At 48.9% G+C, this 17,200-nt stretch overlaps 1 protein-coding gene across 1 annotated transcript in view; it reads left to right on the top strand.

Moving 5' to 3' along the window:
- The first annotated feature begins 96 nt into the window (after positions 1-96).
- bcr (BCR activator of RhoGEF and GTPase) overlaps positions 97-17,200 on the top strand; it is a 61,805-nt gene continuing 44,701 nt past the window's right edge. Inside the window, exon 1 of the mRNA XM_040198076.2 lies at positions 97-2,945. Within this exon, the coding sequence (XP_040054010.1) occupies positions 1,322-2,945 (1,624 nt within the window). The 5' untranslated portion in view covers positions 97-1,321. The remainder of the gene's footprint in view (positions 2,946-17,200) is intronic.

Raw genomic sequence — 17,200 nt, 5'->3', positions numbered from 1 at the left:
CATCGTTGGGTTAAAGATATCCAAGTCACAGCACTCCACCTGCATGACAGGTACAGCAGTTAGTTTTTACAAGAAGAAGCTGTAGAATCATATCCTGAAAACATTTTTATTGAAAGGTCAATAAAATGGAAGAGGAATATTAGGGTAAGTGGCCGCTTAAGCTTCATAGCTGAGTGGGAGACCCCACGAACCAGCAATCACGCAGTAAAATAAAAATAAAAAAAGCAACTAAGCAACGCCTATAGGTGGTCGCGAAGAAAAACACGCGTATACTGTTCTTTTCCCACCCATGACAAACCCGTTACACGTGGTGGTGCAGACACGCATCTGGACCCACGCCGGCGTGAAGGGAGGACCTGCGCTGTCGCTTTAAATCTGGCCCCGCCCACTCCCGCAGCCCTCCAGTGCTGCTGGCCTGCTGATGGGAGCGCGCACAGCGGCACCATCGCGCCCGGAGAAACGGGATAAACCTGGAAGAGAAGCGAGCAAACGCAACACTACGCAGGTACGGTTGGCAGCGGAGGGGTGGGGACAATTAATATAAAAAAATGGGGTTAACGGAACAGTTGATTTGCTTCAACCGGATCTCACCGCTTGCTCGCGTTGTCTGAGAAAACTCCGATGTGGTGGCCGCTCGCGTTTTGCGCTTTTTCTCCTTTCTCTCGGAGCGCCGCTGATACAAAGGCGCTCGGTCCGGAGCAGCAGCGGCACCTGGGATCGCTGCCGCAGGAATGGAGGAGCTGTGAACGGACCCACTTTCACGGACAAACGCGCAATGCCAGACACGGGCAGTGAGTAAACCCTCAGCGGGATTAAAAGCACTTTCTCATTCTTCTAGACACCATTGTCACCCCCTCCTTCCCCCCCATGCGCGAGGACAGACAATGTCATTGTGTCAAGGCTGAGATTTTTTTGGGGGGAAAAAAACCCTTTTTTTTTAAAGGGTCCCTTTCTGGAATAATTCACGGATGAGGAAAAGCCGCATGAGAGCGCCGCTTTTTATTCCCCCTGACCCCGCGCACGTCCCCAGCCGTCCCTCTGCCCGACCGGCCGGTTCCTCTGGTTCACATTGGGATGCGTCGTCGCATCTGCGCAGCGCACGACGAGCGTCAGCACTCGCGCGGTGTGTCTCTGAGCGGCTCACCTGAAGGCCCGTGTCCAAACGCGGTCCCTGCTCTCTGACCGCGGGTCAGACCATTGTTGTCCCCAACCGGGCCCTCAAAGGACAAAAGCCCTTGGCTTCATTCATCCCGTGTGTGTGTGTGTGTGTGTGTGTGTGTCTGTGTGTGTGAGCCGGTTGCAGGAATAAATTAGGCACAGTATGGTGGAGCCGGTGGGATTTACCGAGGCGTGGAAAGCGCAATTCCCAGAGTCCGAGCCCCCCAGAATGGAGCTGCGATCGGTCGGGGGTATCGAGCAGGAGCTGGAGAAGTGCAAAGCTTCCATCCGGCGCCTGGAGCAGGAGGTGAACAAGGAGCGCTTCCGCATGATATACCTGCAGACCCTCCTGGCCAAGGAGAGGAAGAGCTATGACAAGCAGCGGTGGGGCTTCAGGAGGACGCCGCTGAACGAGGGCATGGATCCCGCCGCCACGCAGGGCGCCGAGTGCCAGTCCCAGCAGCCGCACATGCAGGAGACTGGCGGAGTTGGAGTAGGAGTAGTTGGCGGAGTGTATGGCGGTAGTATGGAGAGGAGCCGTTATCAGCCACTTGGAGACGGAGCCGGGAGGTCCAAACCCAGACCCCCGCCGGCCAGGAAGTCGGCCTCCCACGGGGACGGGCTGGAGTCGGCCTTCGAGGTGCCGCAGCAGGCCGAGTCGACGTCCTGTGACAACCTGGATGGCCTTTCCCCGTCCAAGCAGAGAGGCGGCATCTCCGTCTCCCCCCGCAGACTCAACGTTCCGCCCACGGACAAGGACCTGCCCTCCGACCCCAAGGACAAGCTGGGCATGGGCCTCGGCGTGGCGGCCCTTCGGTCCAACTTTGAGAGGATCAAACGGGCCAACTCTCACTCTGTGGGTGATGTTGCAAAGGGCCAGGAGAAGCAGCAGCAGCAGCAGCTGCCGCCGCCACCGCCGCCGTTCTACTCTAACATGGAATTCCACCACGAGAGGGGTTTGGTCCGGGTCAACGACCGCGACGTTTCCGACAAGATCAGCTCACTGGGCACCCAGGCCATGCAGATGGAGCGAAAGAGATCCCTCCACTCTCTCCCCGGTAACCTGGCAACGGCGGCAGGGGAGCTCCGCGCCAGGCCGGTGTACAGAGGCCGTTCCACTGAGAGCACCTGCGGCTATGACGCCGAGTACGAAGACGGGGAACCCAACCAGCGACACGCAGGGCGCGCCAACGGGGGCAAACCTCCACCCCCTCCATGGCAGCCCTCGGAGTTCCAGGCCTACTCCAGCGTCTATGTCGGCGGGGTGATGATGGGCGAAGGTGGCGTTGGAGACGGGAGAGTCGGAGGTGGGAGTGGTGGCGGAGTCACAATGAGAGAACTCGGAGGAGGTGACGACCACCTGCTGACCTGGCCGCGCCGTTCCTACTCCCCCGGGAGCTTTGAGGATGTCGGTGGAGGCGGCGGCTACACGCCGGACTGCAGCTCCAACGAGAACCTGACGTCTAGCGAGGAGGACTTCTCCTCGGGACAGTCCAGCCACGTCTCGCCCAGTCCCACCACGGCCTTCCGCCGGCCCTTTAGAGAGAAGAGCCGCTCGCCGTCCCAAAACTCCCAGAACTCCCAGCACTCCTTCGACAGCAGCAGCCCTCCGACGCCTCAGTCCCAGAAGCGGCAGCACCGGCAGCAGGGAGGCCACGTGGTCATGTCTGAAGCCACTATTGTGAGCGTTCGCAAGACCGGTCAAATCTGGCCACCTGGTGCCCATCATGACCTCGTGCCTCACGGTAGAACGTCCCATGACAACAGTTTCCATGGAGACCACCTAGGTGAGTGGTGGCCGCCGTATCTAATCATTGTTGTGATGGAAAGCAGGTGGGCTGGACTCCAGAGAGAAAGCGAGTATGTCTGGTTTTATGTGTAGGAATGAAAAACTGAATGGCTTGAAATGAATGTAATTTAGTCACGTTTTGGCACCTGTTCTTTTGCATTTTTAGCCTCCTCTTAAGCGCTGTACGGCGTTTCCTCTCCCGGCCACAAAGCAGCCAAACGATGACGTGATTGATAGTGTGTGTGTGCTCTTTGGACGGGCCTGCGTGGGAGATTAAAAGATCCACTTCTGCTTGTTCCTGGAAGCCAGTCGGTTGGGTGAACAATAAATGTGGTCCGTCTGGGTTGAAATCTTGCCTTTCTCAGACGACTCCTTGCATGAAATTCAATTCACAGGTGTCCGTCGGTCTCTCTGTGTCTGAAACGTAATTGACTAGAGGACGATTCCCCGAGCCTCCAAGCCAAAAGGGTTTTCCCTTACGTGCTTTTATTGCAGAGCAGGACAAAAGAAATACAGTCTCCAAACAATTATGTACCGTATCTCTAACCCCTCAGTCGCAGCCGCTGTGCCATGGCAACTGTAATAAAAAAAATGTAAAAAGCAGAAAGCTGTGCAGCCCGGAGCAGACTTTGCAGTTGAGAACCCGAAAACAGTGCAGCGTGTCTCAATCATTCCTGCAGTTAGTTTCCATCGCAAGCCAAACACGGCTCCGGCAGTTCAAATATTTGACATGATTTCTAGTCGTTGAGTGTTGTTTACCCAAGGTGCTGTTAGCTGCAGTCGTGCACATTTTTCCTGGGGTCTTTTATTTTAATTTTTTAGGGTGCACTGTATTGTAACAGATTTGGCAATGGCGCCACATTGGACCAGACATCAAACGCTCCCTCCGCTGCCGGGACAGTTGAGGGGAGAAAAGGTTGTCGGATAGATAGTGAAAGGGAGAGAAACAGAACGCAGAATGAGAAAACTGAAAGATGCAGCAAGGGGGGGGGGGGAGTGTGTAGGCAGAAAGGCCGGGTTCCAGCTGCTCCTGTACAGTAAAGCCTTACACCTGGTTAAATAAAAGGCTAAATAATACAAGCATTGTAAGATTCAGTACCCAAGACTTTGCTGTCATCTCCCCGGCTGGTGTTACAGTCTGAAACCCGATGCTGCTCATTGCCTAAATATCCCGAACAGAAAACGGGTCTCCGTACATCTATAATTCATGTATTCGAATGGAACCACCGACACCGGGGTCCCTGGTGGAATCAGCCAAAATGTGTTCTCCAGGCAGGACGCGACCATCAAACCACATCGCCAGATAAACCACGTCAAGACATCTTCGCCCTGAAAGGGAAAGACATCTTCTTTTCTTCTAATGACCATTCCCTCCCTGATGACAAGTACAGGCGAACCGCTTCAGCAATTGGCTGCGATGCTCGTGGCTCGTGACAGCTTTTCGGCTTGTGCGCGTTCGGCGGATAGCGAGTCCCCGGCAAATGGCCGGCTAATTCCCCAGCTGCCGTGTTTTAGGATTATCGCCGCGCTGTCTGCTCTCTTTGTTTCAACATCTTTGCCACGACAGTGAGCCCTGTGGGGAGTTAGGCGGGCCGGAAGGGCAGGGTCAGAGATTGAGCGGGGGTGGGGGGGGGGGGGAGTGGGGGAGGAAGGGGGCCGGCGGTGCGTTTAGTGGGATAATCTGGAATTTGAGCATAAGAAGTGAAAATGTTGGGCCAGACACCCCCGCGGAGTGGTTTTGTTTTCTAGCCGGGCTCTAAGCCGACGGGCAGACAAGCGTGACGTTGACGGGGAAGGTGATGTTCTAAAGATGAATATTGAGTGTTTTTAGTGGGCGGCGTGATGATGATGATGATGATAATAATAAGGAAGAGCGGGACGGTGTTGTGAGGAAGACTCGAGGGAGGCAGAGTGCAAGGCAGAGCTGTCGTTTCTCGCTTCATTGGTCAGGGATGCGGGGGCCGCACAGAGGCACAGATGGGAAGAACTCTCCCGTTGCGTAACAGAGACACTCACACACTCGGTGTTCACGCGTATACCTTCGGCCTGCTTTGGCTTCGCCGATAGGTGTGTTATTCCAGACCGGGTCCAGAGATGGGAGGATGTTTCCCGCCATGGGAGGATGTTTCCCGCCAGAGGTTGAGTGGGATCGGGAGGATGCCGCTGTCTGGCTGTGGAGGAGGTGCGATTCAAATAGAGATACCCCCCCCCCCTTCCCAGTGTCATTCAGTGGGAATGCTGAGATGCTTGGCAGGTTTTAAACTGGGCTCGTTGGGGGGAAAAAATGGCAAAACATGTTTGGCGGCACAGCTGCCAACTTTTCCCTTCTTTAAGCCGAGCAGAAATAACACAAACTGGGTCGATTACTGACGAATCTCGTTCATGTTCCTCAATGCTTCACCTCTGAACATGAACATGAAAAACCAACAGCGCAGTTCAAACATTTCTCACACACACACACACACACACACACACGCACACACACAGGACTGCAGTTGAAGGTGAAACAAATAACAGATTTGTTTCACCTTCACCAAGTGGCGGATTAAGATCCAAACCCCCCACGTATTACCAGCTGAGCATTTTAGTGAGTTCAGTTCATTGAAGAAAAGGAGCTTTCATTACCTTCACCCATGAAATGGGTGGAGACCAAATAGGATTTTTGTTTTTTCACTACGTAGGCTGTTTCCATTGATTCGTTTGAAGGGAAATATGCCTCTGAACCAGGGAATACCTGTGGGTTTGTGTCTCTGAGGGCGGGGACGCCAAGGCAGGACAAACCTGAAAAGGCCTCAATGGTGGTATTGTCCACAACCTCCAACCCGTCTCAGCCGGGCCAAACTTTATGATCTCCAGCACTCTGTTCAGCCTCTCCGGTCTCGGGGGGGGGCTTAAATCACTACATTTTACCTGACTTTATCACGTTTCACAAAAAACTGCCCAAGGTGGAATAGTGTATATTCGGATATTTAACCATAACTCTAAAACGAGTTTCCTCAAAATAAGATAAATTAGTTAAACGTAAAATGGTTAATAAATTTACAAAGGAACGGTTGATACAGAGATTATAGGTGACTTCTGCATCAATCCAATGGTGACATTGTGCCGCTTTGTGTGTGTGTGTGTGTGTGTGTGTGTGTGTGTGTGTGTGTGTGTGTGTGTGTGTGTGTGGTAGTAGAATTAGTAGAATTCACTCACGCTTGTTTGCCTGGATGTCACGAAACAAGCAAACAAAACAAGCCGGCGATCAGTGGGAATAGAATTATGAAAGAAAAATAATGGGGTAGACCCGGCTCACCCTGCGAGAGATTCTGTTTGTGGTACCTCGGGCCAAGCTGTCTGTGTGACCCTCTTTTCACACTAAGGGGGGGCGCTTGGGGGACCGTAGCTCTTAGAAAGGCTTATTCAGTCGTTGAGAGAGCTTGGCAGCGAAAGCCTCGGTGACCTCAGCTGGCACACAGGAGCTGCAGGCTCACAGTCAAACCCCGAGTGTTGGGAAGGAGAGGAGAGAAGCACGGGGGGAGGTGAAGAGGTGGAGGGAGAGGGGTTGAAGCAGATCTGCCTCTCTTGCCAGATGGGTGCCCCGCACGGCCTTTCATTGGACACTTGCAACCTGGAACAAGTATGAGGCACGAAGCGGCCCCTTTGTCTCCTTCTGCTGGGATCCGTTATGGAGGATGAAAACCTTTTTTGAGCTAGTTTGTAGTCTTACTGCTTTTTACTATCTTTTTTTAAAATTATTTTGCAGCATGCTTGGTATGACATCATGCAACAACATTGAGCGGTATGAAATAAAACGATCGTATCTGGCGGTGCGTCACCCCCACGCTTCGTCCAGCGTGACGAGCAGGCGGCGCTGGCGTTGCTCCGTTGGCAGTGGGCACGAGGGTGGAGCAGCTCCGGCTGCTACCTAGTGACAGTCAAGCAGCCGGACTTAGTTTGCGTGGCCGGACCCGCCAGCTTCAGCCCTCAGTGTGTATGTGTGTGTGTGTGTGTGTGTGTTTTAAGGATGAGGGGGGGTTTATTGTATGTCCACTGTTCATTCGACCGGTATTCTCGGACATTCACTTTAAACTTTGACTGTAGGGAAGCTGATGATCATGACCGGACGTTCCAAGTCAAAGGTGCATAAAACTTGCAGCCCTTCAAAGAGTAATTGCTGCTCCCTGCGTTTGTGTATTTCTTCCTTCCTATGCGTGCACTCGTATACGTGCAGTGCCAAGCATCCAGCCACAGGCTTTTCCTCTGGTGAACAGTAGTAAAGGGGAACAAACTTGGAAAATCCCTTCCCTAAACCCCGATGACTCTTTAGTCCCTCCGTGTAGCTGCTTGGCCCTTTTTTGAGCATCGGCCGTCATGGCTCCCTGTAACATGCCGCCCTTTGTCTCGGTCACTGGGCTTGTCGTCTGGAATTGGCCACAGTGCAGAGAAACTGTGCTAGTTAGCGGCGGACGCTAACCCTGAGTGCCTGCTGCTTTTCTAGGTATACCCCATCTAGGCTGCACGGACTGTTAATCGCAGCCAGCTCTCCAAGGGAGTGAGGGGGATGGAAAGAAAGAGCTGGTTTGTGGACCACAACGCGATGGTGGCCAACATGGCGTCCATGAAGATTAATACCAGGTCTTTAGAGCTCTTTGTACAGCTGTTTTGGTGCTTGAGTGTTAATATTAAATGATCATTCCACTTATTTTACATACCAAAGTCTATTTTAGCGACTCAAACTGGTCCTGGGTTTAATACACACTGTCATTAACCATCTTCCATTGCATAATGGGTGGTGTAGGATTGAGTATTTGGACCCAAACTTAAGCGACTCTCCCAGGGACATTGTTCTCAGTCCAAAATAAAGAGTACAATGAAAATGATTCATTGATTGAAAACTTTTATTGAAAATGTAAGAGATGTACAGCCTATTGAGACACGATCTGAGCACTTGGGATGTGTGAGAAATAATGAGCACACATCCTGGAGAAATGGATCAAAGGCCATTTGAAGTGTGTAGAAAACATGCAAGCTTTACGCAGTTATAACCTGTCACAATTAAAAGCTAAGCAACACTTTTTTTTCTGAGGATGCAGGCAGCAGAAACCTGTCTAGTCATGCAAACATGTAAGCCATAATCTCTGGGAATTAGAAACTGGCTATCAATCAGATTACCCATTTCTCTCGTATCACACGGCGCTGCTCTCGTCAGCGCGCTAATGCATGATGTCCTATATATTACAGATGGGATTATCGTCACTCACAACGGGTTACGGGTGGAAATCAGGGCTGAAAGACACAAGATAAATGGGCACAATGGCCATGTTTTCTTGCTCAATTATGATAAAGTGTGCATGCATACACGGGTCCTGGCTTCTAGAGGAATGGACGTGTATTCTCTCTCCATTATTTCCCACGTCGTTCTCCCCTGAACCTCTTCCTCTTTCTATCGTCTCCATCCGAACCCACCTTCCCCTTTTCTTTCCCTTCTTTTGCTCTCCATTCGCAGCTGCTTCTACTTTCCTTCAGCTTGGAGCCAATTAGAGGTGCATCACCTTTCCATCTTTGTTTGTGTGGGTTTTCCACCGAGCCGGGGGGGGGCAGAGCAGGAGGAGATCAAAGACAAGAGCCCACCCGCCCCCCCCCTCCCCTTAGTGCAAAAGCAAGCAAGCTCTCTCTAATTGTCCTATAGGGGCTTTACTGACGAATGCCTATAAAACAACACAATCAATGCCAAATGTCAGCAGCCGACCCCCCTTGTTTACAGAACAGTACGGACCGCCGAGTCGGTTCCCCTCCGCCGTCTTGCCGAGGGTCGCTATCAGTCGTAAGGATTGGGTAGCTCCGACGGTTAAGCTGTACGTTGGACGTATTGTTAACCGCCCTCGTCTTCTTCGGCATCCCCGGTGCCGGCAATTTTCTATTTCCTATCACTTCGTAATGCGTCTACCCTTTGAGGGAAGAAGTGGGCAGTGGTTCACCTCCAACTCCAGTGGGGCACGATTGCAGGACAAAGTCCTGGGACCTTTACTTTAAGTGTTGGGACTACTTCTTCTTGTTTTTTTTTCTCCTGCGCTGGAAGCGGCGCGGCAGGATCTGTCAGCGCCGTCCTCCTGCGGACGTAAACCACCCGTGAAGTCGTTTCCACAGCCGAGCTGAAAGGTCAGAGACGATGGAGGCGGCACTTCAGACCCGATTAGCTTTTTTTGTAGCTGCAGACGACGAAGAGCTGAGACACCTTCTCCTCTTCCTCCTCCTCCGCCCGACGGGACGCACATATTCACTTGCAGACCCGCTTTCTCAGTGACACCTGCATGAATATGGACAAACTGTATTTACAATAAATAGATTTAGTATGGAATCGACTTTTTAAACCTTTTTCTTTTTAAGTTACTGAAATTGAAGATTGAAGATGATACCCAGACTCATTGCTGAGTAGGTAGAAACAATGTGCAGCTCGCTAAATCAATTGGGCCCTTCGACGCTCTGTCTCTGTCCGTGGGTTCCTCTCCTTTGCCCTCAGGCTTTCTGTCATTGGACTGTTTTTGCACTCGGCAGTCGGACGGGTTTGCTCAATAAATGGCACTTGTTCCAGGCGGCCGGGCTATTAGAAGCGTGTGTGTGTGTGGTTTGAGGGGGGAGGAAACCTTCTGCGTAAGTGAGCCAGGGAGAGACCGAGGGAGAGACGTTGCAGAATGAGAAAGAGGCCGTGCTATAAAAAGAACACATTATAAGTGACGGGCTGCACTTGTGTCTGGAGTTGAGAAGAAGAAGCACACTGTCAGGACGGGCCAACACAGGCACAATCACACTCCACCACATTAAGTTGGGATGAAGTGTGTCCTGCACATAGAAACGCGGGTGTGTTACAGACAGGCAAGAGCTCAATGACATAGATTGTGATTGAGACTTTTTTCGGAAATAAGACCAGGACCAATAAAAGAAAGACATACTCAAACATACAAAATCATACAGAATTGTTCACAAGAACAACGTATGTTTTTTTGGTTCAGTTTTTATTTATTTAGAATAAAACATTGTGGTGTATTTGTCCTTGTTGCTTTTTTCAGAAATAAAGTTGAATACAATTTGTAGTTTAGGGATTTCTTGCACGGCAGTGTCATAATAATATCAATAAATGCTAATATGCTAAAAAATATGACTTACCGACTCCCTATGAGGGGTGGGGGGCGCATACAGTTTCAGAGTAAATCCTCTAGATGCCTGTTGGAGGACGGGTGTGTGGAGATGGTGAGGCAGAAAGAAACCATCCCTCCTGTCTCAACGGGCATTTGTGCCATGTCGAGAAACGTGACGAACCAGGGGAATAAAAAGCCAGCAGATGTGTGGAGAAGTTCGATTGCACTGTGCGCTTTTCTTTCTGACTCTGCCTCCTCTCATTGTGTGTTGAGCCGCTGGTTGCAGAGGGACTGGAGGACCGGAGGCCCCCCGGGGAGGATCGGATTTCATTATAGTGGTCTGCGTCGCTCCCCTTTCCTCCATCTCCTCACTGAATGCCCCTCGGTTACATCCCTCCTTCTGTAATATCTCTTTTATGTCACTTAATATCCCTTTCTCCCCCCCGACCATTACGCTCACTCTCTTTCTCTCTGCCGCTCAGCGCTATTCAGCCTGGAGCCCACTATACAATATAAAGACGGATTTTAAGCCCAATTTGGTCTCGACAACCGATCTTCAGTCAACCTGCCCGCGTCTGCAAAAAAGATGTTTTGCACACGTCACCAGTCGGCAAACGTTATCCGCCAAACTGTGTGTGCGATCCGTCTGAACGTGATCTGAGCAGGTCAACAGAAACGTGAATGGAAATCGATCGCTGAATGTATTTTCGCGTTGTCCGTCTTTCTGTTTTTTTAAGTCCACCGTTAGTCGTCTGTCTTTTTATTCTACACCGCCGCCGAGAGCAGAATGGAAACGACCAATCCGACTCTCTGCGGCTTTTCCAGCTTAACCTCTTCCCGAGAGAGCGCTGGCAGGTTTCACGTTAAAAGATAATTAACGTAAAAACGATGTGGAGGCCGGGGACACGGCCCAATAACAACCAACCATGGATGGTCTCTGTCAGAGTTATGCGACCCGTCTCGACAGAAACATTGTGCAAATAACCCCGACTGCGCGATACTGGAAGGCCAAACAGGCACTTTGACTCAAACAGAAGAGTTTAGGTTATTAACACATGAGAAATTGGACCAGTGTGAATGGGCATAAAACAAAGTTTGACACCGGTGTGTGAAAATGCCCCAAAACCTTGTAAGCTGCTGCAAACGGTGTTCACTTCACACCCACTAGATTTCTCTGTTTTAAAAGAACAACCGACGCTGAGTGACGAGCTGCCTGTGAACGTCGGGAGGAAGAGAACGCAAAGTGATTCCTCATGTGCGGCTTTGTCGAGGTGCTTCGGAGCTTCCTCTGTGGTGTCCACGTGGTGTCCACATGGTCACCACATTCCCATGTCTCCTTCTTTCTCTCATTCCTTGTCAGCTCCTTTTTTTTATTTCCTCCCTCTGTTGTCCTTTTTTGTTTTGCTCCAGTTTCATGACGTCCCCATGTGTCATCGTCACTGCTGCTCCCTCTCATGTGGCCCACTTTGCGGACCTAATAAATGGCAGAGCGCGCTCAGGGCGAAGCGCTTGTGATTGGTTCGGAGTGACAACTCAAGAAGTATTTTCTCTCTCACATCTGTGAGGAGACCAGTACAGTAGCTCTCCTAGCTGGAATCATGCCGCGTGTGTGTGTGTGTGTGTGTTATCAAACAGTACAAAGCCAGAGGAATTTCAGAATTTTAAACCCCAACATGAAAACACAAACATGTGAAGTGCAGATGTTTAGGAGACAGCTGGTATCATCTCAAACACACGTGGCGCTCAATACACACCCGCTAATTGACTGCTAGATTTAGATAAAAGGGCTTGCTGGGTTGCACACACCACTCTGCCCCCCCCGACGTCCCTTTCCCCCGTCATACATTATTGATGCAGCAGCCCACTTGTTACTAGAAAGTGTCATGGCACAGGGTGTCATATTCTTCACCCCCCAACCAACCCCCCCTCACACAAGGGCCGGTGCACACGCTAACTGTCGTACTCATGTCTGCACTGTCCGACACGCTAATCTGACCGGTGAACCGATTTCTACCGTGTGATGCAAATGTTGGTAGCCGCCCTGAGATGCTGACCCCCCCACAGCGCAGGACAGTCCGATCCTAATGCGGATTATTTCGTCTGTTCGTCGTTCAGTCAGATGTCTTTTATTCGCTTGTTGTTGTTGTTGTTTTTCGTCTGAGCAACAGTCCAAAGTCTCAGGCTTTTGGACTGTTGGTCAGGCATGAAGAAGACAAGGAGGTAAGCCATATATTTAAGAAGACGACACCGAGCGTGCATTGCTTGAAAATCTACGGAAGCCAACAGTAAATCATCCAAATATTAATACAATTTGCTGTTGACGGACTAATAGTTGCAGCTGTAACTACAAATACTGACGAACCTCTACTTGCAAGTTGTTTTCATCTGTTAGATGGGATTAGAAGCTCTGACACTTGAGCTTTGACACACGCTTAAATGTCCAAACAAACCTCAGATGAAGAAAACGATCTCTGTTTGCCCAAAGAGGCACCTTTTCAAAGAAGGAAAAATAAAGTCTGCATTTTCAGCGATGGATTTTCAAAGGAGATGAGATGATAAGCATGTTAAGGGTTGGAGACAACGCTTTGATGTTGGACTTTCTAAATATGAGAAATGCTGATGTGTGTTTTTAAATTCAAAGCTATTAACCGAAGCTCAGGGAACAATTAGAAAAAAATAAAATCTGGAGATCAACAAAAATGTAATCATGAAGTCTAATTCCAAAGAAGCTCTGCAGTCCTCTGTTGAATGTCCTCAGTGGGACGTGAGAGATGCTTGACATGGCGTTGCCCCCGACCCCCCTCCCTCCCTGCAGTGGATTGGACGTCGGCCAGAAGACTTGGTGTCTCAAGGATTCCCCCGTGTCACCAGAAGCTTTGACACACGCGCTCTACGACACAACCCGCCGCAGACAACCTCACACCCTACCGGCATTCACCCTAGAGAGACGCACACTTCCTCCTTTAGGCCTCGTCATGTGATCTTCACAAGGACGGTTGCCTGGTAGCACAAAACACACGTTTCCCTCGGTGGGGAAGTGGTGTTTCTTTGAAAGCTTCTGCCCTCGTGTGCACCTAGTTACTGGCCGCAGAGGGATGCCGCTCCCCTACTGTGGATGTTTAACGGTGTGTGTGTTCAGTGTGTTCTTGTAAGTGTGTGTGTGTGTGTGTGTGTGTGTGTGTGTGGTTGTGACGGATCGCCTTGAGTTGCGACCTTGTAGCGAAAACAGTGCGCGATCCATACGAGGCCCCCGCGGTGCCCACAGTCTGCTTTCCGGGCCTCAGCAAAGTGGAATAATTGTATTACTGTCGCGCCGCGCCGAGAGATATTCATAACTCCCATCGATCGCCTGAGTGAATTCACGGCGAGGGCACCGGATCAGAAGACCTCCCATAAATCTTTCAGCGAAAGATGGCCGCGCCCTTTTCCGCGTGAGGTGACCGTGCGCCCAATCTGTGGCAGTCATGTGCTTTGCTTTCACCTCGCTGGAGTCTTGTCTTCACGCTTGACTTTGTCTTTACTCACTTTACCCCCCCCCCCCCCCCAGTAGTTTTAAGTGAAAGAAAGAGATCCACACATCAGCTTCTCGGGCTTATAGTGCGATAAGAGTGTTTATGGAGGCGCGTAAAGTAAAGCATCTACCTGGCCTACTTCTTCTTCTGTCTGCTGAAGATAGACGTGGTCCAGAAAAACCAAACAGATGGCCGGACTGCGTGAGGAGACCCACTGCTCCACACACAGTGGAAGCTTCTAGTGTTTTACACTGTCGCAATTAGCTGTAATGAATCGAATTAGCCCGCCAGGGTAGAGGCGGCTTCAGTGGGGGGAAAAAAAACACAGCAACGGGAGAATCCGATTCTCCTCTGGCAGACTCATTGTGGCATCGCGCTTCAAGGCCTTTGTTCTTTCACTAGCAGATGCGTCAGTTTTATGGAAGTGTGTTTGGATGAGAGCTCAAGTGCGATTTTGTGTGTGTGTGTGTGTGTGTCGGTCCGAATGCTCAATGCAGCTATGCAAGATACATTGCTCAATGCAGAGATGTGCCTCCCTGTCTCACTCACAAAACAGGAGCATTGGGATTATTATGGTTAATCACTAAGAGCGCACATCCAGAATACACTGAAGCTGGCCTCTTTTGTTTTGAGGCCCGAAATTGGCTTAAAGTCTCAATTGCTTAGATCCTGAATACTGTACATATAGAAATTTTCTTTTATTTAGCATATAGTAATAAATATATATTTTTTATATAAAATGCTAAATGCAAAACATTTTGCTGGAACATTGTTAAGTCTGAAGTTTTTACCAGTCAATAATTCTAAGCCCTGCAAGATCAGGTTGTTCTCAAACAAACCAGCTCAGCAAATACAGTGTAGGACGTGTTAGTGGGCAGGCTGTGGCTGGTGCACGTCAGGGCAAAGGAACGGTTCTGGTTATCTCTGATTAGCATGCATCGGCCTCCAGTCGATCCTGTTTGGCTTGCATCAGTCAGTCTGGTACTGGGCAACAGAAAAGCAATATTAGTGAATTAACTGTCAGTCACATGTGAATTTCAGGAGAGATTATGAAAGAGAAAGAAAAAAAACAACGTATGTGCCTCTCCAATGTCATTCAGAGTACACGCTCACCAACACACTGACTTGAGTCACTGGAAGGAATGGTGATGTGTGGGGGGGGAATGCAAAACAGTCCCGCTCTGTCCCGACCAAAACTAACGTGGCGTATTTCCAGAAATACAGGAGAATTATATCCCTTCTACTGTCAGATGGAGTGTTGATCACGGATACTAAATCTCCACCGCCTGTGAGTGTGTCTGTTTGTGTAAAAGACTGCAAGATGATTTGCGAGGGAGAAAATCTTCCCAGAGCGCACGAGATTAAAAAAAACATCCCAAAGCTTGTGGGATATGTCCGAATAATTGCGTAGCTTGTTCCATGCCATGTTAAGGCTCTGTATTTCAGCCGAAATAATACAAAGGACACATTTTTTTGAATTGCACAGGCCTGTAATAGACAATTAAATGTGGACATTTTTGTCTTGCTGTCTCTGCCTCCCGCCTGGATGCTTCTCTGTCCTAATTCCTCGTGTTTTTTCCCCTCTCTGTCACTCTACTCTAAAATGCACATCTCAGTCGAGGCTCTTACGTAAGTGAATTTTTAGGCAATGTAGCGTTTCATTTTTCATGTGCTGTGTCGGCTCTGCCGGCTTATGTCATCTCTCTCCAGCTGAGGAAAAAGATTTAAACATGAAACGAAACGCCGCGGCTTCTGCCATGAGTCTGCAGGTCTTGAGTCTTACTTTCATTTCTCCCGTTATACTTACTGTGAACTTTAATTTCTTACCGACCGTAGCATGGACAATAACCATGATGTAATGTTGTCGTCCTTTTATTTTTCACGGTACTAATGCATAGATACTGTAATTCCATCAGATGTGTGCTCATGCACTTAAGACACAAAAATACAAATACAGTCTGAAGGACAGGACACCCACTGAAGCACTACAGAAGGTCACTGTAAACACATCAATCCACCAGAGTGTATTTAACAGCATCCAAAGATAAATTGAATGCATTAGTAGCAATATCCAGGTTAAATGATGTTATCCTATTTAGGTGGATTAGTATTGATGTTTGGGCCATTTTCTGTCGCCATTTGAGTCTCAGGGCTAGACCTCTTTAAAAAATAACTCTGTAAAAAGCCATTATATCCTTTTTCCTGCACAAAACCAAAACAAAGTGAATTATTTTTGCAGGTTGAATGAATTACAATGAACTAATACGGCAAACAGTTTTACATCCAGCAGATATATTCGCATTAGATTCTGGTCACCATTTGTTACGTTTCTTTTTAGCTTTAGTTTGCTCTACAGAAAGTTCTCTACCCTTTTAACATAGTTTCTTTATAGTTAAGACAAATCCAAAAGCCAGCAGCTAGCTTGGTTAGCGGTTTGGTTTCCTGTAGCTAGCGACAGCAGCTAATCCAGTGGGTTCTTATCTGTGTTTAGGGGGGTTGCAGATGGTGCCCCCCCCCCCCCACTACCCGCCCCAATATAATGAGGATAAATCAATCAATTTAAAGGAAAGTTCTGTTCTGAAAGTTGGAGAAAGGCCGCTTGTCAGTCTGCTAACCAAACAGCTAACATTAGCTGGTTAGCCACGTTGATTATTCGCAAGAGATTCTCTATGCAGCTAACGCTACAAAAGCTAATCTAGATACTTTGTGTATTTGAGATTTGAACTCAAGTAAAAATATTTGATGTAAAATAAAAAAAGTTTATTTGGAAAGCTGTAAGCTTGCTTTACTTTATTATCTTTGCTGGAGTTGTGAGTCCTTAATCTCTACAGGACAATGTTGTGCGTGTCATGCTGCCACAGTTATGGGTTATGAGTTTTGTGAAGACATTACCTAGTTTAATTAGTAGAGGTAAACATAAATGTTTTAAATTAAAAAGCAGGATTTGTGCTGGAAATATAAAACCGAGATAAACATTATTCTGGGGATTTAATGCCTTTCATAGAGGCAATGGCTTCTGTCTGGCCAATGCTCACTTTGTGCATTATTTTGGATATTTTTAACATGCATGTTCATTTACTGGAGGAAGCTGCTCGTCAGATGTCTGCAGCAATCGGAACATCTGACTGTCTGAGCAAGGGTGGGACATCAAACATAAATGTGTGTTTATACACGCGGGAACATGCATGTCTTCATCCTCTGTTGGAGGAATGAGAATAAGTCTATTTTTCATCTGCTAGGGTAAGTCTTTAAGGCGTGGACTGACGAAGGAAAAGAGGGCAAAACTGATTTTTAAATAAACTCTCTGGATGAGCAACAAAGAAAGGGCCCTAAAAGGCTTGCAGTCAGAAGAGCGACCGCCGCAAGAACAAATACTCTGAGGTATTTTCAGACTGGGACACAACCTAAGAGTTAATTTAGCTCTGGAGGCAGAGCCTGTTAAAGCATTTGGTGACTCAAACAAAAACAAGCTGGAGTTCTACATGGTTGTTAAAGACACCGTCTGGATAATGCAGGTAGTAATTTGAATCTCTGTTACATCTGTTGGAGGGCATTGGTCAACCTCTTTTATATTCTCTTTGATAGCTTACTCCTTTTTTTTTAAATGCTGCTGCGCCGGC

Source organism: Gasterosteus aculeatus, chromosome 14, assembly GCF_964276395.1.
Source record: "Gasterosteus aculeatus chromosome 14, fGasAcu3.hap1.1, whole genome shotgun sequence".
Lineage (NCBI taxonomy): Eukaryota > Metazoa > Chordata > Actinopteri > Perciformes > Gasterosteidae > Gasterosteus > Gasterosteus aculeatus.
This window is presented reverse-complemented; position numbering and strand designations above follow the sequence as displayed.